Here is a 23,783-nt window from a genome sequence, read left to right as displayed (position 1 = left end):
AAATCTCCCAATACAGGTTTGAACTTTTTAAAAAATTTTATTAAGATTCAAAACAATATAACCAAACACAATTTACAACAAAAAAGTGCAGTTTAATAGGACAACTGAGCAGGAAAGTAATTACATGATAATCTATTAAAATGGAGGGTTGTCTTAAAAAAATGGCAAATTTTACTATTTATTAGTTTCATTCTTTATCCCCTAGAAAATCAAATCAAAACTTAAATGTGAAACAGATAAGATCAAATTATAAAAATCCTTCTAAAACACATGCATAACATTGCATAACTGTTGTCTCAATATGTGAATCACAAAATACGCATGAGTTGACATTTCATTTCAATTGGAAAAAGTCATTATGAGGGTTAACTTACATCGTTTCAATGTGGATGTATTTTACCTTTAATGGAAAGGGGAACAGAATCTATGTCTAAACAGATTAATGCATTAATTCCCACGATTGATGGAAAGCATGTTGATGAGAGCTTCATATTAGTTTTTTACTACATGTTTTGTCTATAAAATTTCAGCTATTTATAATGAAAGATGGCTCTTTTGTAGAGCTGTTGAATATGTTATCATGTCTTTAACTTGTAAAATCATAACAGGAGGAATTACCTTTAACACTTATGGAATAAATTTGTGCATATTATTTTGAGAAAAGCATCGCAAAAGTCATATTTTTCTTCCATTAAGTTGTAGAACAACACACATTTCTTTCTACGCCCCTTTTTCTGTTTTATGAGGACGCATTTGTTGTTTCAAATCGGGGAAATCTGCTTATAAAAATCTGATAATTTTGTTTCTTGTAATTTTTTTTACGATGGCGTCATTTATTAGATCAGAGCTGATTATATTTGAACATTTTCTTTCCTTTCCTCCAGGGAAGTTAATCCATATGTTTTTGCTAGCGGGTAATTCGCTGATGCTTTGATGTTTGGAGTCATCCGGAGGGAGTTCTTCAGAATCCCCACCGCCGGTAAACGCACCATTCAGTATGGTGGGAGAGGCAGCTTTGTTGACTCAGTTGGAGCTCGGGATAGCTGGAGCAGGCACTGACAAAGTAGCTAGCAAAGTGTCATAGTTCGAGCTGCCTCGTCTGAAATATTTTAGTTATGTAGTTATATGTACGAGCTTCAGAAGATGTTTGTCGGCAAACAAATAAATTCGTGCGACCGGGACAATTTATAAACACGCACGATGTTAGTTAGCGTTAGCTTGTATGAGAAGATTGACGAGATAAACGAAGTTCCCCTGTAGGAGTGAGATGGCTAAAGCTAGGCTGACCAGAGGTAGCTTCAGCCAGCTGTAGTCAGCTGGCAAGCCGTGCGAAATATGGAATCGTTAATATCTCCTCAAGGATTCATACCGTAAATAAATCAGGGATTTTATTCGGTGTGCGACAGCAGAAAGCAGTGGTATCTCGGCGCTGCTTTTGGAGCTCTCTGGTCCAGGCTTCGGCGCTGGCCTTGGAAGTTAGCAGACAGCTAATAGCTATCCACCACCAGGGTAAGTCTACACTAACTCATCAATATTGCCTTGGCAGCCTTTTTGGGGGTGTTTATTCTTGAAGGTGTATAACCCTGAACCTTACGAGTCAGCTGCAGTTAATTAGAATATTTAATTAATGTAAAGTTCTCCAGTAACATTTATCGGTGGTTGAATGGGGCTGCAAGCGACAAGTTGGGAGTCAGTTGAAGCAACAGCTAACTTCAAAGATCACGGCCTTGATAAGTTTTAAAGCAAGTTTTTATTGAATTAATGCTCTGCTATGTTTAGTGTTGTTATTGTATTGCAACTTAAAGTCTGACATATTAACAGATAACCTTTAGAAAATACTGAAGTGTTGAACAGGTCTATAGCCCGCTACTTTGAAGTATTTTAGAGATGACATGCTTGGCTTCTAGCAAAAGTTTAGGATGGAGAAGAAATATTAATGTGCAGTTCTATCAGTTACTGTAAAAAAGTGTCAATGCATGTATTGTCTTTATGTTTTGATTGAAATATAGAACATTAGGGGGGTTGCAGTGCAGAGGAATTTTATGTAAGCTGCATGATATCATTGGAGCTGTTATGGGAAAATATTTCGCATTTGAATGTCATGCATATCAGAACTATGACCCTGAACTTATACTAACCAAGAAACGGCATGAAAATACTGGTTTAAAGATTGTTTTTGTTTATATTTTGAATAGTACCCATTTTAAAAGTAACCTATAATAGAGATAACATTAGAATTAAACCATTCAGTCAAAAATTACATCAGATTTACTCAAACTAGCCGTCCTTCCTAGAGTTTTTGCTTGTTTGTTTTTTAAGATTTTTCATTCATGTTCAAGGATATGTATAATATTAAATACCTTGTCCTTTCAATCAACCTCTTGTAGAAAAACGGAGTTTACTAGATTCTCTGATGCATTAATTACCATATCCTCTCTTTATGCTTCTTTGGAAAATGCAGTTACACTGTGTGTACTGCGAGTCTTAAAACTAGTGACATGAGATTTTCTGCACTCTTGTTTAAAAAGAAACATGTAACATTTTTACTATAACACAGAGTATTTTGATTGATGAGGAACAGAACTCAAGATTATCTCCATTCATATCTATCTATCTATCTATCTATCTATCTATCTATCTATCTATCTATCTATCTATCTATCTATCTAGTTTATGTGTTTTAATTCCTTTGTGCTCCTTGCCTCAAAATTTTGTCTGCAAGAGAAATAGGTTCCCAGTCTCCTTTTGCTTCATGTTTTGTGCCTTGTCACTCACATTTACAGAAAGAAGAATGTTTCTTCATGAGCTGCATATGGGAACAATAACTTTTAGAGGAGATGGGGGAGGCTACAATATCTAAAGTATTGAAAAATGGGGTTAGGATGAAATAGCAACTCTTCCTGAGGAGAAGCTAAAATCCAGATGGGAACTGAGTAATAAAGACTTTGGCTGTTGAGGGAAAACATCGAAACAGTGATTCATTTTTCATCTGAGTTTCATATTATTAGCAGCACCGTTTAATTACCCAGCAGATTTGAATCAAGGTCAGATATTAGTAAGTGCATGCCAATCTCCAGTTTTAATCTCTGCAGTGGGAGGATTATTTTTCTTTCACACATTAATTGCAAACCAGAATTATTGCATGTTTAATTTCTTAAAATAAAATGTATATCCTGAATTTTACAAAATGAGTTTCTTAGAAAAGAATCTCATGACTGCGTTTCATAACTGTCACTCATGGAATTAGATTTACAGATTTTATAACCTTTTTTCAGACAATGCCTCCTCTGTGCTGCAGCTTTATGCAACATTTTCCAGCTCTGTAACGTTTCATACCATGCACCCTCGTCATGATATTAAATTTACATGTAGGCCAAGTTGCCACTGTCAGCCCCAACCCATTTTGTTTGCTATCACCGTTTAGGTGGATGTTGCTAATGGCTTCCCCACCAGCTATGGACACTGTGACGGACTCGCGTCCCACAGTGCACCAGAACGGGAACGCCCATCGTGAATCTTCAGACACAAGACCTGCTGCTCCTGTTCTGAGGCTTCATTTCTACCACTGCAGCCAGGGAGCAGCCGACAGTGGCACTCTCAGCTACCCACCCGGGAACTACGTGGCTGAGGAGTTGTGCATAGATGCAGCCAAGGCATGCTGTGAGTACTCCAAACTGTGCAGGCCCGCATAAAGCACTCCGTTTGTGAAGATTTTTGTAACTTTCACTACATGGGATTTGGTTTTTTTGCTCAGATTTTGTTTATAATTTAAATATAAGCAAAAATACATAGGCTAAGTTTTTTTTGTGTGTGTGGAGGTGTGATCAGATAGTATAAATGTGCCGCTACTTATGTACTGTAAGGTGGTTGGGGGACAGAGACTAGATTTACCTGCATGCCGTGTGTTTAAGGATAAACCAAAACACACCTGACATTTTAGATAATCTTTATTGACCTTTTTTTCACCTGTATTGGTACTTAAAACAGTTTTCTTCTGCATGTCTTGAGGCGTATTCCGGTTAATTGCCTCATTAAAGATTGCGCCACTACAGACATTGAAGTCTGATTATTTAATGGTACATCATGAAGCTTGCATTTAATTATTTTGGTTTCTGTTTTATTTTGTTTTTTAACACTGTAGGTATATCACCCCTTTACTACAACCTTTTTAGCCTTTTTCGAGAGAAAGACAACCTGTGGTTTTCTCCCAATCACGTCTTTCGGCTTGATGAATCGACCTCTGAAGATCTGATTTTCAGAATACGGTAGCACACTTTAGTTCACCTTAGATTGTCCTTATAATAATTATTTACATATTTACTGAAAATCACTGTGACATATTTTTTTCTTGCTCACCGCAGGTACTACTTCCCTGGCTGGTACAGTAGTGGTGCATCACGGGCATATCGATATGGGGTCAAAAAAGGGTCAGAAAGTCCAGTCCTTGATGATTATGTAATGTCCTACCTCTTCTCTCAGGTAAGTGCCTCTGAGTGAGCCTTTATTTTTAATAGCAAACTTTAATAACGGTGCTTTTTATATGAGTTAATCTATAGACAGTTCAAAGTTTTAGTTTCCATTCTTCCTTACTTTCATATTCAGCCGTGTTACAACTCATTATAACATGTAAAAAACACTCAGGGATTTCAGTTTCTACAATAACTGTTGGTACTTGCATGAAAAATACACTTTAGTTGAGATAAAAGTCGAACCCAACCAGTAGTCGAATCTCTACTGTAAGCTTCCTCTCTAGGGCCTTTGTCCAAATTAGTCATTACTTCCTGTATTTGTTTGAGAAAATTAAGACTTGTAGCTCGCACAGGAATCGTGCACACAGGATTCCTTCCAGTAAGGGTCAGTAAATGATAGAACAAAGCAGGAAGCGTCTCAAGGCTTGGCGTCGCCTCGCAGCAATAGTAACTTTGCTTTGGCATTGGGTTGCACATGTTGCCTGAAAATATAGATATCATTATTATTATAGATTGCAGCTGACAAAACAAACATCTTTTTGACTGAGTGGATACAATTTGTATCAGGTTAAAGGTTATTTTTCTAGAATTTAGAAATAAACAGGCCTCTACTGGACAGTTTCCTGTTTTAGTTTGGAAATCGACCTGTGGGTGCTGATTCTCTGACGTTAACACATACAGGCTCATTTGTGGAAATGTGCAGCAAAGAAAAGGCTGTTGGTTGACAAATTTACAGCATGAAGAAAATGTCAGTTTTCACCTTTGATTCACGTAATGAACAGGAGAGAAAAAAAAGAAATTTGACTTACCAAATAATATAAGATTGGCACGTTTTAATTACTGCCTGATTGATAAATACCAGAAATGTAACAACAGTTGTGCTGTGATTGGTGGTAAACTGTGAGCAATTGGATAAATACCTAAAAGTTAAATGTTATTTAATTATTTAATGGGTATTTATACTTTTTAATGTTATCTGTGTATGTTGAACATTTGTATTAATTGAATTGGCTCCCGCAGAAGATATGAAGCCTTATCTTTATTTCATTATTTACAGAAAACAAATCTCAAAAAAAAAAACTTTTAGATTGCTAAATGAACTGAGAAATTGTTTTTGTTTGCAAAATACAGAACGAAACATCCACAAGTTAAATCTGTTGTCCTCTAATCTCTGGCTGTGACTCATACGGAAGTCATTTTGATGCATGTTGTTCATAAGGGCATCTTTTTTAACTGTGCACTTTGCAGTGGAGCGTCTGCTTATACTGGGCATATCTGACAAAATATTAACAGTGAGGCTCTTTGCCTCAAGTCATTTGTAGTTTTTGTCAAAGGATTAACCCTTCAGATGAAATGAGAGTGCTTTATTACCATATCTGTTTGGTCCGCTTTGGTTCGGTAGGGGCAGGTGAACTCCTAAACAAGCGAACACTGGTCTGCCTGAAACTGTGGGTCTGGAAGTGAATCTTGGTGCATTTTGCTTACAGTGGGGAATCTATCTTAGAAGGAGAAATGGCTCCAGGCATTTTACCAAAGACAAAAGTGAAATTCTGCAACTACTAAAACTTGACGCTATTCCATTTTTGTTTTACGTTTTGTGATGAAGGAAGCAGCGATCATGTCGTCTTTGGAGGTTTTCGTGTCGTTTCCTTCAGTGGTTCTTGATGGAGCGACACCACAGGCGAGGCGTTTAGCACAACACAGTGTGAAAGCTAAACCACACCAAATGAAATAAATGTTGCAACATTGATCTGCAATCGAACTGAGTCTGTTGAAATATCAGGATTGAAATCATCCTTATTGAGATATCTGAAACTTCTTAATGCATAACCACATCAGTCTCTTTTGTTTTCTGTTCTCCTGTATTTGTGTCGTCATCTTATGTGTGATGCACTGTGGTGCAACTGCACCGATCCAAAAACCTGCATGGAGAATTAACAAAAATGTAATGATGTTAGGACAACCAAACTCTTCAAACTATTTCAGTTGTCCAGAAAATCATCAACACTAAAACGTTGATTGGATTTCCTGATAAAACATGTGGTCTAAATTATCTAACCCTAAAAAATATTGTCAAGTTGCAGCAAAATATCAGTGGGTTAGTCATCAGTAACCCAAGCTGGGCGATGCATGGACTTATGGAGTTTGTGGAGTTGTGCTTTTGAAAATCTATCACAGCGTTTCTGAACAGGAAATGAAATTTGTTTGATTCTTGTTCATCTATGTTGGTTTGTCCTCATCTCTCTGGGTCAAACACAACTATAACGTGAAAAACAAAACAAGAAATGGCCACATTTCAATAAAAGAGTACAGAGGTCATAAAGGAGACTAAAGTTGACTTTATGAACTGGATTATGGATTATGTGGATTTAAGTCTGTGGAAAGCCAACATGTTAGAAGATAAGCACTGCAGGGTTAGGGTGTTTGTTTTGACACATTGTGTGTTTGCGCCTATAGAGCAAGAAAATGTGGTTTCAAATGTTTTTCCTTTGCTAAGCTATTTTTTTTAAACTCATTGTTGCATACCAGCATCCTGATTGAATTAACTTAAATTGGAATGTTATAAGAACAAATTACAATCTAATTGGGTTGACGCAAGAGATGATTTATAAATAGACCTAATTGGGGTGAAGCTTTCATGCTGAAGTTTGAACTTAAAACATAAATTGCTAAAAAAAAAAATTTTTTTAAAATCCAGCTTTTTCTAAACACAAAAAAACACTGTTGCACATTATGTGTCTTAATCAGTTAGTTATTGTCTGTGTGTTATTAGTTTACACCCTCCCAGTCTGAAATCGAGATTAATGAAAGTGTGAAAATCGAGACAGAGATGGTGAATCCATTAGCCTTTAATTCTGGTCTGTTTAGTGTTCACATTGGCCCATTACAGCCAAAACAAGAGTTGCAAATGTTATGTCACATAGACTAATAGGAAGCTCATTCATTGGTTAGTTGTGGTTAGCAGCCATCCTACAGCGTCATGTGGGCCTGCAGGGGGAAAAGGAAAACAAAGTTTGTTCCAGTGACTGCAAGCACATCACCATGTTCCTCCTCCAGACTGTTTTTTTAGTCTCTGCAGAGGTCAAAAAGGTCTTAAAGGCAGTTTATTCAGGACTTGTTATAAATTTATATGAATAAATGAGAGGTTGAGTAAGGAAACGACATGGCAGTAGGACCGTTTAGATATTTGTGTATATCTGAATTCATTAGACTTAACATAGCTTCAGTCAACAGTAGTTGGCAGTAATAAGAGTATCGGCTCACATGGAAGTGAAATGTGACAAACCTTTAATGCAGCTGTGGTTTTATTCCAAGGTATAGAGTTTATTTTCTTTAGATGTGAATAAGTATTGGGGAATAAAATCTAAGGAGATTGTTGCTTCCTTAGTGTTTTCCACAGTTTTGGATTTTCAGTTGTACCTGTACGTTTTCTTCTCTAAATGTAAAACTTCACATTCCTTGCTTTTTTTTAATCTATAAAATAACGGAGGTCTTGTGGTAAATAAAGTTCAGTAATTGGTACGGGTGCAGCCATTTATTGGCCAGCTGATTTGTCAGCCAGCTGATTTATTGGCGCTAATTTCATTAATTTTAGGTGATCAACTGATACTTATATAAGACCGATCTTATCCACCTACTTTATCTGCCTCAGCAGAAACGTCATCCACTGTCTTCTGCTGCTCTGCTGAGAGTTTTGACTGATAAACTGGCCCACCAGGTGCACATATGCAGTAAACAATAGTCACCCCCCTGTTGCTAACTCAGTGACTTTCTTGCTATATTTATCGACATTTCATTAAAAATAAATTGGTATCGGACAGAATCGTAATCCGCAGATCTGGCTTCTTAAAGATTGGCAATCTGTGCACCCTAGTAATTGTTAACATGGAAATTAAAGCTCAAGTACGGCTCAATTAGAATATCATGAAAAGTTTCAGGATTTGTTTTCACTCATTTCAGAAAGTGAGACTCGTATATAGAATCATCACACACAGTGAAATATTTCAAGCTTTTGTTTTTTGTCGTTTATAACAGTGTGATCCCAAACTTGAGCGTTTCAGAGAATTAGAATGTCACAAAGGATTAATTTATAGAAATACGTTTCAGTATAAATTTCAGGCTTTGTTTGGGCTCTTTTTGCATGAATTACTGCATCAATGTGACGTAGCTTGGAGGTGATAAATCTGTGGTTCTGCTAAGATGAGTTGTTGGGTTAGTGTCTCTCTCCCCCCTGACTTTGCCCCCGTTGGTTCTCTTTGGGGTTCAGGCCAAGCCAGTAATCTTTTGGGCTCTTTCTTTGGCAGTGTGGAAAATGAAATCAGCAGAATGAGGCATGAAGTTGACTGAAATCTCTCTAAAGTCTGTGGTTATTATCAATGCTGTTGCACCTTTTCCTGTTTTTGACATGTTTTAATGACTCGTCTGGACATTGGTCCAGTCAGCAGTCCTTGCCATGACTGTCTACTAACCCAGACTGAGAGACTTAGGAAACCGTTGATTTAATTGGCTGATTCGGTTGTATCACCACGAGTTTCTAATGTTTAACTTTTTTTTTTTTACAATATTAAAATTTTCTGAGACATTGAATTTTGAGTTTTCATTATCTGTAAGCTGTGATCATTAAAAATACAAGATGATATAGTATTGGAATATTTCACTCTGTGTGACAATTCTATAAAATATGTTTCATTTTCTGAAGTAAGTGACAAATAATGTAACTTGTTTTTTAGATTCGATGTTTTTAAGTTCTCATTTATTCATCCTTTTTAAAAAATGAAATAAAATTAAAGACAAACCTCCATCCTCTTGTCAGCATGTTCCAATTAACCTACTGATTTATTTTCATTTCCCTTGGTGCAATTATGCATATTTCTAATATTATGAAATCCTAGAAATACCTTTCCACAATATATGAAATTTCAAAATTGAACTGTGACGTCCACACCATTTACCAACTTTTAACATTAATGAGGTTGGGTTGTGACAACTTTAAACAAAAACATTGCTAAGCTTTTTTTTTGTTTTTTGTGAAACTAAACAACTGATTAAATATCCCCCAAATGCATTTAGGTAGTTTAGGTAGTTTGCAAATGAAAATGTCCAAATTAAGTCTTTTAACAGGCCTATTCACACTAACGTGCATTAAGTAGAGGAAGTACTTAGTGTTTCTCTCTCGTTACTGTGTGCAGTGGAGGAATGACTTTGTGAACGGAGTGGTGACAATTTCCAACTCCCACGAGTCCCAGGAGGAGTGCCTTGGTATGGCTGTGCTGGACATGACGAGGACGGCTAAGGAGAGACAGATGTCCCCTCTGGACATCTATCACAATACAAGGTGCTAAAAAAAATAAAACGCTTGATGTTTTATTTTCTAATAGTAGCTCACCTTCTCTATTCAATGTACATTTTTGTTTAGTTACATTTAGAAATGAATTTAAGACAAATATCGATTCAAATCTGTTGCGACTCTTCTAGTTACAAGTCCTTCCTACCAAAGGATATGAGAAATCAGATCCAGGATTGTAGTTTTTTAACTCGTAAGAGGATCCGCTTCCGATTCAAGCGCTTCATCCAGCAGTTCAGTCAGTGTCGGACCACGGTGCGCGACCTGAAGCTGAAGTACCTCATCAGCATCGAGTCGCTGGAGAAAGCCTTCTACACGGAGACCTTTCAGGTCAGAGAACCAGCTAGCGGGCAGCTCGTCATCCTGGTGGCAGCGGACACAGGGATACAGTGGTGTCGAGAGAAATTAAAAGATTCTGATGAGGTTTGTACCACCGTTAGCTTTCTTCCTCTAAACCAGAATGAACTGACACCAGGAACCTGAACTGAACTGGTCATAAGTGTACAAACACAGATCACACTTCAACTTGTTCACATTTTGTCATGTTACAACCAAAAACATCAAATTATATTCAGTGTATTTTTGTGTCATGGTTTGTGAAGTAAACCCAAAACGATGACGTATCTGAAAAGATTTGCAAACAAAATACAAAGACGGTTGTCTTTGTAACGTGACAAGATCTGGAAGTTTATGGGTAATGAATAATTCTGCAACACACTTTACAATATAAAAATAATTACCAGCTTTGAAGCTTAAAGAAACCTGATGGATACTAGAGATGCACCGGTCCAATATTAATATCTGATACTGAAAAAAAATCTAGATCAGGTATTGGTGACAATGTGCTCGATTCCTAAGGACAGATCTACTCAGTATAGTTCTATACTTTGTACTCTGAGTGACGTCGTGCCTTATTATTTATATTACACTACATTTACAATTCCTATTTGCACTTTCTGAACCATTTGAAAGGAAGTTTTAGCTTGTTTTTGTCAGTTTCAGTTTTTTTTACTATTTATCTTACATTGGTTGTTATAGTCTAATTGCACTGACTGAACAAATGAAAGTTATTTTTACATTTTCGACTAAGCTTGCGAAGCGATTTGTGTATTTAAGTGTTACTAAATACATCTGTGATTCTGTAAAACTATCTCTGTTTCAAAAAAGAGACATTTTAAGTCAATTCAGTTCCGTTTTTCTGTATCGAATCGGCTGATTCAAAACCTTATCGGAATCGGAAGGGAAAACGTGGATAATCCCAAATGGATAAATTACAATGAAAAATGTGTAAAGTTTTAAAAAAACGATGTTTTCTACAATAGTTAGTTTTTTTTATATTGTTTTTTCAGGAGCTGCAGACATTGTGCGACTTCCACGATGTCACCGACATCAGCATCAAACAGGCCTGCAAAGAAGGCAACACAGAGAGCCGGTTGGTCACCATCAACAAGCAGGACGGGAAGAACCTGGTAGCGTCTCAAAATAAACCTGTTTCTGTCTCCAGCAGAGAAACCTGAGCTCAGCTTGATGTTGACTGGAGAATTTTTGTTTGCTTTTAGGAGCTGGAGTTTCCGAGCCTGTTGGAAGCCTTGTCATTCGCGTCCCTCGTTGACGGCTACTATCGACTGACCACAGATGCACATCACTACCTTTGTAAGGAGGTGGCCCCTCCCAGGCTTGTTGAAGCCATATCTTGTCATTGCCATGGCCCCATTTCGTAAGTCATACGTTTCTGTGATTTACATAATACTTATCTGGGACGAAAAAAGCAAAAATTCTCATTCACTGCTTGTTTTCAAAACTTGTCCAAATAAAACAAAATCAAATCACTGGTTGTATTCTTTGTCAGTAACAACAGCTTGTTTTTAATTATTGATGACTTTTTTTGCAGAATGGAGTTTGCCGTCAGCCGGCTTCAGAAGTGTGGAGACAAGCGGGGGTTGTACATTTTGAGATGCAGCCCAAAAGACTTCAATAAATATTTTCTAACTTTCCCAGTGGAGGTGAGTTTCTGTATCGGTGATGACTAAAAATTATTGAATGGAAAATGTTCCTGAGGTTTGTTTTAGAGCTGTTTTCCCCTTGATGTGTATTTAGTCGTCTTTCCCTTGAACGTCTTGTCCCTCTGTCTTGTTTTGCTCTCAGTATGTGGGAATTATGTTGTTAGTGATGCCAGAACAACCACTTGTTATGCAATGCATTGAAGAGCCGGGCAACAACAATAGGATTCATATCATAATTTCTCCTTCAATAAGTGGAAAACGTTTAGAAGTCTAGAGCAGAAGACTTTTTATTTTAGACTTTAAACAAATTGTGGACGCTTTAATCCCTGCATGAATCCCAAAAACGGCTCTAGATTTTTAACATCAAAACAAAATTCAATAAACATAAAACAAGCATTTTTATGAACCCTATGTCTTTTCTCCCTGTTAAACTGACATGAGCCTCAAAATGATGCTCAGTGTTGCGTTCCTGCAGCAAATCTGTGTGCTTTGTGTCCGCCAGGTGTTTGATACAGTGGATTACAAGCACTGTCAGATCACCAGGTCCGCCGCTGGCGAGTTTAACCTCAGTGGAACCAAGAGGAACTTCAGCTCACTGCAGGAGTTGCTCAGCTGCTACCAAAAAGAAACGGTGCGCTCGGACGGCATCGTGTTCCAGTTCAGCAAGTGCTGTCCCCCTCAGTCCAAAGGTAAACACAGTGCATTTATTTGAAGGCTCCTTTGACGAAAATTTGGGCTTTAAGGTGGAAATATCATTGCAGGATTTCCATACAAATATAGCTCTTAGTAAAAAATAAAACTTGTAGTGAGAATTTCTGGTAAATGTAATTTTTAACCAGCTTTTTATTGGTTTCCATTTCAGTATTTTTCATCTAAACCACTACAGAATTTGTATGAAATAATAGTGTAAAGCATTCAGGTTGTCGTGTTTAAATGAGCAGAGAGGAAACTGAAAACTGTTAATTAGCTTTAAAATATTCCAGTTGAAGCTCAGTGAGCTTTCTTTATGTTTAAGTCTCTGGTTGCGAAGGTTAGCCGTTATGAAGCAGACGCTCCTCTGATTACTTCAGCCTGTTGAGTTTTAAAGTCAAACATATAGTTAATACTTAGTTGTTGAAATACTTCATCATTCTGCCTTTCTTTGAGATTCTGTGTTTAACGGCCAAATAAAACAATAACTATGTTTTAAAGCACAATCCAACACATTTTAAAGTTACTTTTATTTTTAAACAAATACTAATTATACTAATACTGTAGTGCTGTCATGTTAATTAAAGCCAGTAACACTAGTTTATGTAGCTGGAGGAAAATGAGAAAAATGAAACTGATGCATCTAAGCAGTATCATTGCATACAATGTTCTCTATTGATAATCCTGCATATAATCTGCTTTGGCAGATTAACACATTCTAATCCTTCACAATCTAATTACACGCCTCTACTTTGGGGATTTTTGAACAGAATGTGTGCAATACCATTAGATTATGCCTCAAAAAGGATATATATCAGAGGAAGCACAAAGAAATATGCTTTTCTGTGCTCTTAGGTTATGTATTTTCAGCCAGATGTTTCTCTCATGCATTTTATTTTGCATAATTTACGCATAAACACAAAAGGATAATTCAAGTAGGATGATGAGGTGAGTATCTGAGGCCAAACACCTACATATAAGAACCTGTTTTTGCTGTTACTGCTTTGATGGATGTTTATCAGGTTTGCAGATAAAAATATTTTAAGGTAAATATCTTAGTTATGTCACTTAACATGGATGTTTTTGGACTTATTTTTCTTTTCAAGGGAAGAGTTACAACAGATATGAAATGCTCTTCTAATGTCATAAGATAAACAAGGATCTGTGCACAAAGTTCATCTTGCAGCACTGTCTCTGTCTCTGCTGTATCTTTTCTGTTGTCCAGTGCAAATCAATATTATTTGGGGTTTTTTCCTTTTTATTTTAAATTTGGTCATGGTGTTTTTCTCTTTTGGATACTTTTCTAAGTAATATTCAAAAAGTCTCAAAACTTAAGTCTGGTTTTGCTGATTGTCAGTAAGAACTAAGGGGATTGTGATTGTTGAACGTTATGGATTCAGTCGTCGATCACAAGCAGTTTAAAGACTTCAGCTGTATTCATCAAGTAACCAAATGCTGGTTGTACAATTATCATTATCGTATTTAAAAATGATCTCAAGTAGAACTGAGACAATTAATCATGATGGATCGATTGTTGAAATAATTGTCATCTAATTTGGTAATTGACTAATCGTTAACTTTAAGACTAAAAAAAAAAAAAACATTTGCTGAAAGAACAACATATTCAGAAAAGTAATTAAGCCAAAGCTGTACAAAAAATATTTATGTACACATTTCATGTTTAAGATGAGAAAAAAAAATTTACTTTTGTAAATATGTACTGCCCAGAACTCCTGAAGTGACATGGTTTTAGATTCACTTGGTTCAAATTCTTTTACCATCTAATTAGTTATAAGTCTGGAGATCAGCCCTGCACTGTATTGATGATTTTAAATCAAGCAAAAATGACTTGAGCTTTTAATACTTTTTTCTGTTTAAAAGTATTTTTTAGCTACAGATGCTACAAATGATCAGGCATTCACTAAAGGAATGTTAGGCTGTTGCATTGTAGACAATAAATGTTTATTTCTTATATTTAAAAAGGAATTAAATTATTAATATGCATTTTTTTTTATGTTTTTCTAATTTTGCATAAAAACGTTTCAATAAAATCTGCATAATGTGCCACCTTTTTAGATAATTAATCATCAGAACAATATAGAGAAAACTCAATAACTAAAAATAATCGCTAGTCTCAGCCATAATGTATAGTCAGACCTTTTCTGAGCTGCAGTCTATGCTTCACTTTTATGAAGTGTTGTTCGAGGACTGTGTGGAAACAGTGAGACGACTGCATGAAGAAACGCTTCGTTTAAATTATTACCTAACCAAGGCAACCTTAAACAAACTGATGTCTCCCCCTGCTGGTGGCATTTATATTTACACCTGTCTACACCAGCAGGTAATTACTGAGCTAATTTCCATCAACAAGGGGAGGGGGGGATTTTTTTAGCTAATATTTTTTAGTTTCATGTGCTCTTCAAATTGTTCCTGAACCGTTTTACTGTTGTGACAGAATAATGTGACTCACAGGATATCCAGACGTTATGTTTCTTGTTAAATTCTCCAGTTCATATAGAGACGCAGTTCAAGGGAAAATTACCAATAACCAGGAACCTTTAAAAGTGCCTTGCTCCCTTTTTTCTTTCGAAATTTTACCAGAAGTGGTGATGAAAGGGATGAAGAAATAGTCTGTTGTTTCTCAGATTGCTGACTCATAACACGAACTCTAAAACCAAGACTAGAAAAAAAAAACTCAATTTAAAAAAAAAAAAAGAAACTAAGTTTCCGCCTTTTTTTTATTCTTTTCTCCAAACAGAAAAGTCCTGCCTCCTCATCTGCAGGAGCAACAAAGGTTCAGAAGTGCCTCTGTCTCCGTCGCTACAACGACACAATGTCAGTCAGATGGTGTTTCACAAGATCAGGAAAGAAGACCTGGAGTTTGTAAGCTTACAGTGCATTTCCAACCTCTCTGGTGTCTGTAATCCCCCAGTTGTCTCTTTGATTACATAAACTCTCATAAAGCTTGGAATTTGTGTTTGGTCATTAATTCCAGAAGTCACTTTACTCTCGTTTTTGTTTTTATTTGTGATTTTTGTCAGGTGGAGAGTCTTGGTCAAGGCACATTTACAAAGATCTTTAAAGGAGTTTGTAAGGAGCTCGGCGACTACGGGCAAATGCATGAAACTAAAGTTGTGATGAAAGTTCTGGACCAGGCCCACAGAAATTACGCCGAGGTCTGTGGTTTTTCATCCGTTTACTGTGTTATAGCTAAATGACCAAATGACTAAAGGCCCACTTCTGCTTGCTTTTTATTCAAGTCACAGACAATCCAAACATTATTTTGCAGTCATGGTGCAGATCTTCTTGGTCAAGCATCTCTGTCTGTAGGCTTCTTTCACAGTCCTAAAAACTCTTGAGTTTTTTGTTTTTCCTTCCTCTTCTGTGCCTCCTTCCATCCTCGATTCATTTTTACCTCTCCTTTGGTGTCCTGTCTTTTCCACCTTTTCCACCTTGTCCACCTTTTCTTGTTTTTGTTGTCCTTTCATGTTACATTCCTTTTCTTTTTTCCCCTCATATTATTTTTTTCTTACTTTATGTTTTTCCTTCCTTGCCTTTTATCCTCTAAAAGTATGTCTTCGAAAAAGAGATTAAAATAAATACCAAGACAGTTTTTGTTTTAAATATAGAATATAGGAAACTCAACTAGCCAAGATTTCTGGTTTGGTTTTAATTTTTCTGAGTTGTAATTTTGCATATTTTTTTCTCTCCTTCTGGTTTTCTAGTCTTTCTTTGAAGCAGCCAGCATGATGAGCCAGTTATCCCATAAACACCTGATCCTCAACTATGGAGTTTGTGTCTGTGGAGAAGAGAGTAAGTCAGATTCAGACATTTTCTGCCATATTTCTTACTGCTGGTATGTTACAAGCATTCTGCAAATGCTAACTTTCTAATACTGTTAAATCTGATTAAAAATACCACTAATATGGATTATTTGTCAACTGAGGCAGCGCTGTGATGATGTTTCACAGAGACTCTCACACCTGAGGTTCAAATGTCCAAATCAAACTATTAGTTGAGGTCAAATATCTGAAATAAATAAATAGTGATGGTTAAATCCCTTTGTAAAATTAGCTAACAACCAAAAGAAATTGCACTTTATGCCTACAATTGTATGTTTCTAATCATAAGTAACAGATCAAATTTGCAAAGTTTGAGTTGAACTTCATTAATACAAAATCTTACCAAGTATAATTGACCTAATTTCTAGTGCAAATTTCTCAGTAAAGTTGAAATAACACAGACTAACTTAAAAGCAAGATTTGGAGACTTGTTTCAAGTAAATAAATCCTTAATAGTGATGAAAAAGAACTTTTTCTATTGGCAGATAAATTAACATGGGAATCATGTCTTGCTACAAGTTAAAAAAAAACATGTTCTTTTTACACAGGTAAATAAAAAGACAAAATTCCCTTAACCTTTAAATTTTAGAAATCCTCTTCCACTTGATTGAATATGTATCATAGCTGTTTCACCTGTTTATTAAAAAAGTGAAAAGTGTGTTACTGACTGCCCTTTCTTCAATTATTTTGCAACAAAAATATGTTTTGTGGTTCTCTTTGTATTCAAAGCTTTATATTTTGGTTTGAAAAAGCTTGTCATTTTTAAAAGATAAATTGCAAAAAGAAAAATCCCTTTTTGTCGCCTTTCAGATATCATGGTGCAGGAATATGTGAAGTTTGGTTCGCTGGACACTTACCTGAAGAAGAACAAGAACTCTATAAACATTCAGTGGAAGCTCGAAGTGGCAAAACAGCTAGCCTGGGCCATGAACTTCCTGGTAAAAATCCATTTTAAATCGGGCTCTGTTTGTTCTGCAGTAATTTCTTTTAAGAACTTTATAAAGACGATATTAAGGATAATATGAGCTGAAATGTGTTTTTTTTTTCTTTTTTTTTTAGTTAAATTTTCACAAATTTCTCGTTTTGTTCCTGCAGGAGGAAAAGCATCTTGTCCATGGGAATGTTTGTGCCAAAAATGTTCTGCTGATCAGGGAGGAGGATCGGCGGGCTGGGAATCCTCCGTTCATCAAGCTTAGCGACCCTGGTATCGGCATCACTGTCCTGCCTAAAGAAAGTGAGCTCCTCTCCAGCCTCCACTTCACTGCCATAACCATTTCTACCAGCAGGGGGCGCTTGTTAGCACATTGACAAGCATCAGTTGGACGTTTTTTGTGTTGACAAATGAACAAATAAAAAGAATTGACTGCACAAAGAAGCTGTTTTCCTACAAACTTTGACTTTTACAGCTGATATATTGACATTTCTAGTCTAAATGTAATAAGTGAAGGCATCAAATCAAACTGGATACAATTACATTTTGTTTACTAATGTCAATATGTGACCTGAGGGTAAAAAGCAATCAATTCCTCACTTGTTTTTGTTTGTAATCAGTCCTGATTGAAAGGATCCCCTGGGTGCCTCCTGAATACATAAACGAGCCGATGACTCTGAGCCTGGCTGCAGACAAGTGGAGCTTCGGCACCACGCTGTGGGAAATCTGCAGCGGCGGAGAGAAACCACTGGCAATGGTGGACAACACAAAGGTAGGGCTGAGTTTGTGGCCAAGAATAGAAAATCTTTGTAAAATTGATGCAGCATCACTTCCTGTATATTCTCACACCTGATACACAAGTATAAGTAGTGTACCGACCACAGAGTTGGAAATTAGGTAGATTTATGGTAACTGGTCGATTCAGTGCAATATTCATCCACAATCACAATCACAGCCTTTATACAGACCTGATTTGATGTATTTAGATGTTGAATTAGAGTTGATCTTTGTTGCCATAGCAGACACAAAAGATACAAAGCGGAAATGGGAGTTAAAAATTAATACAATAATAATCAGAGATGAGAATTGGGAAAAGTAGTTTCTGGAGGGACATAAAATATCAAATAGTCTGATATTAAAAATCAGAGTGATGTTCCTTAGGACTCCTTCTCTCACATCTAGATTTGGTTGCACCTCAGATAAATGTTTGGTTGGAGATTTCACCCTTAAGCTTCCAGCTTATTGCAAAGTGAGATTACTGCAGGTTTGAGCATTGCACTCCTCTTAGAGCCACCTTTAATAGAACCAGGTATATTTCAGAATAAAATTCAAGATCATGATATGTGACATCAATTAAAGCCGAGGCAGCTGTTTGTACAAGTAAGAAAATTTTAGACAATTTTTTAGAAAAATCTGCAATAAACTCCCAATTAGCTCAAAAAAGTGCAGAGATGTTTTTTATTTTTGTGTGAATTTCCACAATAATTCTCAAGAAACTGAAGGAAGTGATTGATATATTTTGGCATTAAGCAGATAAAAACTGCAACTACATAATATTCAAGTGCTAAGTCTAGAATCCAGAGGGCCGCATAAAAAGCTTTGGCGGGCTGGATTTGGCCCACGGGCCTTGAGTTTGACACATGTGTTCTATAAACTACAGGAAAGAAACCTTAAGTTTGGAAAAAAAATATCTTCAAACAGTAAAATTCGATAAACCGGGCGTAATTTGAATAATTGGCCATCCTGTTGATGCATGAGCTGGCTGTCATAATATATAAGAACGCTCACTGGGTTTTCCTGAGCCGAATGCCCGGTTCTCTCACATCGACTCAGGACGGTTGTTGTTTTTGATCTTCAGAATGAGTTTGTATTAATCCTCATTTCTTCGCTACAGAAAGTCCTGTTCTACAACGATCACCAGCAGCTTCCGGCACCAAAGTGGACGGAAATCGCTAACCTGATCACCAGCTGCATGGACTACGAGCCGTCGTTCAGGCCCACATTCCGGGCGGTGATCCGCGACCTTCACAGCCTCTTCACACCGGGTCGGTTTAACACTCCTTACCCTGCAGACAAATTCCTCCTCTGGTGTTTCAGATTCAAAATCAGACGCCCATGTAGATTCCAGAAGTCCTCGAACGCATCCAACTAAACAGTCATGAGTATGTGTAATGATTTCCTGAAAACTTATTGGGAAAGTCTTGGCTCATTGATTCTGGGGAAATAAAATTACGAACAGACTAAAGGAAGAAGTATTAGTCGGTACTTTCTCTGTGGCAGTAAAAGAGTTGATGTGTTTTTTTTCCACTTTGCCCTCTTTGGCAACTACCGAACTCTGACGAAGACATGATTGTTAGGTTAGATAGATGAGGAATCGGTTCTGGAATTGGCTGAGTTTCTATAAAAATTGTGGCTACTATTATCAGAGCACCATTTATAAACTCCTGGTAGTTTACAAATGGTGGAGTACTTAGTAACCCAGAATCAAACATGGAGAACCAACATTTAGTTTTATATCTTACAAATGTAGATCAAACTTTGAAAATACTCTCTACTTAGCAACCCAGAAAAACTGGAACATTTTAAAATGTAGTTTTTCTTTTGCTGTGCTTGTTTTATCTATTGTTGTTTTTCTTCTAATTCATGTAAAGCGCTTAGAACTGCCTTTTGCTGAAGAAGTGCTACATAAATAAAACTTATTCCTGCTAAACTTAAACTTCTTCAGAGGATTCTGTTATTGCAAAGATGTTTATCAGCATCTTAACTGTATACTTTACTTATTTCAAACATGATACCAATATCAAGTGGCAGACATAAACAAGGAATTCAAGAGACATTTTTGTAGACCCAAAAAGAAAAAATTTAATACAATAAAAAAAAAAGTATGAACTTCTACCCCATAAACTCATACAAAGACCCACCTGAAAACTCAGGTGGGTCTTTGTGGGTCTTAACGGTCCAGAAGGTTAAACAAAGACCCACCTGAAAACTCAGGTGGGTCTTTGTCAAAAAATGAAAACTTTAAAGTAGGTTAATTAATTTTCCATTTTAAGTTGTCTCTCTTTTTTTTTGTTTGTTTTTGTTTTGGGGGGGGGTTGCCATGGACTTCCCAAACCCACACAGAAACTAAATGCATCTTTTCCTGTTCTTAGACTACGAGTTGATCATGGATGACATCCTGCCAAACCGAACAACAGGTGCTGGTGGCACAGCTGGCAGCGGCTTTGAGAATCAGGAGCCAGCTCTGTTTCAAGAACGACATCTCATATTTTTACAGTTACTCGGCAAGGTATTAATTGATGACGATGTTTTCATCTGTTGAACCCCTGCAAAGTATCTTCACACTGTAAAATCACCAAATCTCCAAGTATTTTTGGTCTAGTTTCTAGTTTATTTATCCTTAATATTCCAGTGTTTTAGTGTGTTGCTACTATATTTTGTATGCGAGACACTCATTTATTATTATTTTATTCAATTATTTGACATGCCTTCAAGAGTTGCTATTTTTTACATTTCGTTGCATTTTATTCAAAATGACAAAAAAGAAATTCTGATTCTGCACATATTTTCATACACTTGAAACAAGACAAAACTAACTTAAAAGTAACTTTTCAGCAATATAAAAATAAAATCCTATATGTTAATAAAAAGTACTAGTTCCACTGGTATATTTTTCCATTCATAACAAGGGAAAAAATAGTCAGTCTTTAGTTTTTCTTTTCTTTTTTTTTTAGAAACTAGACCAAAAATACAATATAAGATTTGGTGTTTTTGCAGTGTAGACTGTCGGTCTTCAACAGAGATGACATTATTACGATTTATAAAGACTTAATTTAGAACAAAGCTGACGTGCTGTGCATTTTTTAGAGTCTGAAATCAAACAGCAGTGTCTAACCTGGAGTCATTTTGTGTTTAAGGGTAACTTTGGCAGTGTGGAGATGTGCCGCTACGACCCGCTCCAGGACAACACCGGAGAGGTCGTTGCTGTGAAGAAACTCCAGCACAGCACAGCAGAGCACATGCGAGACTTTGAGAGGGAGATTGAGATTCTGAAATCTCTCCAGCATGAGAACATCGTCAAGTATAAGGGTGTTTGTTACAGCGCAGGTACTTCTGACGTTTATTTTTAGTATTTATTCTAAACCTCATGTGTTATGACTGAAATATAATCTGTGTAGTGAATGAAATAGATCAGGTTTAATATGGATTTTGTTGTCTGGGGAAAGACGGTCCAGAAGGTTAAACAGTTTGTATTGTGTATAATACTATGACTGAGATGCAGTATTACTACAAGCTGACTAAGTAATGTGTAGTTGCAAAGAAATTTCACAAACGTGCTTACTGAACAGGTAGCATCCTGTCAGAGGATTTAATTCACTGAGTTTGTCTGGACAATAAATCAATAACAATATATATCACAGTAGACATATGATCAATATCTATAGATAATAAATCTGATTAAATTTTCAGTAATTTTACTGAACTCTGATCCAGAACCACAAAGCATTCTGGGAGATGTAGGCAGAGGAAAGGCTTTAGCTGCTCAGAGTGAGTGTTTGCATGAGCCAACTCACTCACTCTTTGGTTACCTAGCAACACGTTGAGGAACGTGTGGTTTCCTAGCAACGACTTGAGTAACTTGCGCACCAGCAGTGTAAGGCTTTTGCCTCTTTGCCTCAAAACTACTTAAAAATAAAACTGTGGAACAGGAAAGGTCACATCAGCAGTTTGACTGAATTTCAGATATTTAAAACAAATAAATTAATAATTATCTATCGACTGATACGTTTCTTATCATGATAAGTTTTCAGCCCCATCACCGAGAGTAACAGATTCTTTCAGAAATGATTATCAAAGCAGTCTGGATGTCTAGGTGCTTTGCTATGTTGTTGCGTTTTAGGCAATACAATTTCTATTTTCTTATTTAAAAAGGGTTTTTTCATCTTTAATGTATGTCTGATATTGTGAAAAAAGTCCTAAATGGTTAGATGAGAATCTGCAGAATGTGCCTATCTTTTATCTGATTGTCAGACTATTTAATAGAATAATCGATTAATAAAATGTTTATGTTTCACTGAGCATCATTAAAGTCATTATCTTGTGTGTTATTGACATCTCATTGTTTTCCTTGCGTTCATTCAGGTCGACGTAATCTTCGCCTCATCATGGAGTATCTTCCCTTTGGAAGTCTTCGCGATTACCTCATAAAAAACATGGAGCGGATCGACCATAAAAAGCTGGTCCACTATGCCTCTCAGATCTGCAAGGTGCTGCAGCATGACCTGAAGTTTTAGCACGCTGCTCCGAGCCTCTAACCAACAACTGGACTTCCTGTTTGTCTTTATGTGTTTATCAACAGGGAATGGAGTACCTGTCGAGTAAGCGGTACATCCACAGAGACCTGGCGACACGCAACATCCTAGTCGAGAGTGAGCTAAGAGTGAAAATTGGAGATTTCGGCCTCACCAAAGTTCTGCCTCAGGACAAAGAGTATTATATGGTCCAAGAGCCCGGAGAGAGTCCCATATTCTGGTGAGAGCTTTTTTTATGTTACATATGTCACAAATACACTTAATTTGACAAAATGAGTAAACTAGACAGCCCTGTTGAATCCAGAAGTTTACTTGCACATTTTTTCCCCTCGCTGTCTGAATCAGGCCAAAACATTGACTTCATTGTTGTTCTGGAAACACTTTGTAACTCGGGGTGCACCGATTTATTGGCCAGCCGATTTATCGTTGCTGATCACTGATTTTGGGAGATTGGTGATCAGCCAATTCTCAGATGTGAAGCCAATCTTATCCTCCGATCTTATCTCCCTCAGCAGAGGTCTAAAAATCAACCACTGTCCTCTGTGAGAAAAGTTTGACTGACAGACCAGGTCATGTCTGCATGTTGACAGCTAACAGTAGTTACCCCACTGTTGCCAATTCAGCAACTTTTCTGCTGTATCGAGCAACATTTCAGACCAAAAAATAAATGGTATCAGCCAAAATTGGAATTAGCAGGTTAGGCTTTTTAAAATATTGGTAATCGGCGATCGGACAGAAAACTGCAATCGGTGCACCACGGTCCCTTTGGACCCGTTTGTAACCACGGTCCCTTTGGACCTGAGCTTCAGCTTCAGTATTTCACATAATGTTCTTTCCTCGTGATTCCATCTATTTCATTAAGCGCACTAATTCCTTCTGCAGCAAAACATAATGCCGCCACCACCATACTTCACAGTTAGCATGGTACAATCATTCCTGTTTTTCCTTCGATGGTCATCATGACCAAATAGTTTCAACAGACCACAGGTCATGTCTCTAGACATCATTGTCCTTGTGTTAATTTGCAAGCTGCAGTCTGGCTTTCTATATTCCTTTTGGCATAATGGATTCTTCCTTGCTGAGAGGCACATATTGTTTCTTGCATTACAGCAGCATTTAGCAAATAGAAATACTTTTTGTAGATTCTAGCTGACTTAACACAAGACATTTGGTCTCAGACGGTGAGACTTTT

At 36.8% G+C, this 23,783-nt stretch overlaps 1 protein-coding gene across 1 annotated transcript in view; it reads left to right on the top strand.

Moving 5' to 3' along the window:
* Positions 1 to 976: 976 nt before the first annotated feature.
* jak2b (Janus kinase 2b) overlaps positions 977 to 23,783 on the top strand; it is a 29,903-nt gene continuing 7,096 nt past the window's right edge. The window contains exons 1-21 of the mRNA XM_015013382.2: positions 977 to 1,509; positions 3,425 to 3,660; positions 4,142 to 4,265; positions 4,362 to 4,479; positions 9,659 to 9,804; positions 9,945 to 10,236; positions 11,163 to 11,282; positions 11,373 to 11,530; positions 11,705 to 11,816; positions 12,319 to 12,505; positions 15,265 to 15,389; positions 15,548 to 15,682; positions 16,232 to 16,319; positions 17,159 to 17,286; positions 17,444 to 17,582; positions 17,900 to 18,051; positions 19,174 to 19,324; positions 20,432 to 20,568; positions 21,197 to 21,386; positions 22,422 to 22,546; positions 22,639 to 22,811. Coding sequence (XP_014868868.2) covers positions 3,429 to 3,660; positions 4,142 to 4,265; positions 4,362 to 4,479; positions 9,659 to 9,804; positions 9,945 to 10,236; positions 11,163 to 11,282; positions 11,373 to 11,530; positions 11,705 to 11,816; positions 12,319 to 12,505; positions 15,265 to 15,389; positions 15,548 to 15,682; positions 16,232 to 16,319; positions 17,159 to 17,286; positions 17,444 to 17,582; positions 17,900 to 18,051; positions 19,174 to 19,324; positions 20,432 to 20,568; positions 21,197 to 21,386; positions 22,422 to 22,546; positions 22,639 to 22,811 — 3,032 coding nt within the window. The 5' untranslated portion in view covers positions 977 to 1,509; positions 3,425 to 3,428. The remainder of the gene's footprint in view (positions 1,510 to 3,424; positions 3,661 to 4,141; positions 4,266 to 4,361; positions 4,480 to 9,658; positions 9,805 to 9,944; positions 10,237 to 11,162; positions 11,283 to 11,372; positions 11,531 to 11,704; positions 11,817 to 12,318; positions 12,506 to 15,264; positions 15,390 to 15,547; positions 15,683 to 16,231; positions 16,320 to 17,158; positions 17,287 to 17,443; positions 17,583 to 17,899; positions 18,052 to 19,173; positions 19,325 to 20,431; positions 20,569 to 21,196; positions 21,387 to 22,421; positions 22,547 to 22,638; positions 22,812 to 23,783) is intronic.

Source organism: Poecilia mexicana, unplaced genomic scaffold (assembly GCF_051168715.1).
Source record: "Poecilia mexicana isolate PSO_F unplaced genomic scaffold, ASM5116871v1 scaffold_9, whole genome shotgun sequence".
NCBI lineage: Eukaryota > Metazoa > Chordata > Actinopteri > Cyprinodontiformes > Poeciliidae > Poecilia > Poecilia mexicana.
This window is presented reverse-complemented; position numbering and strand designations above follow the sequence as displayed.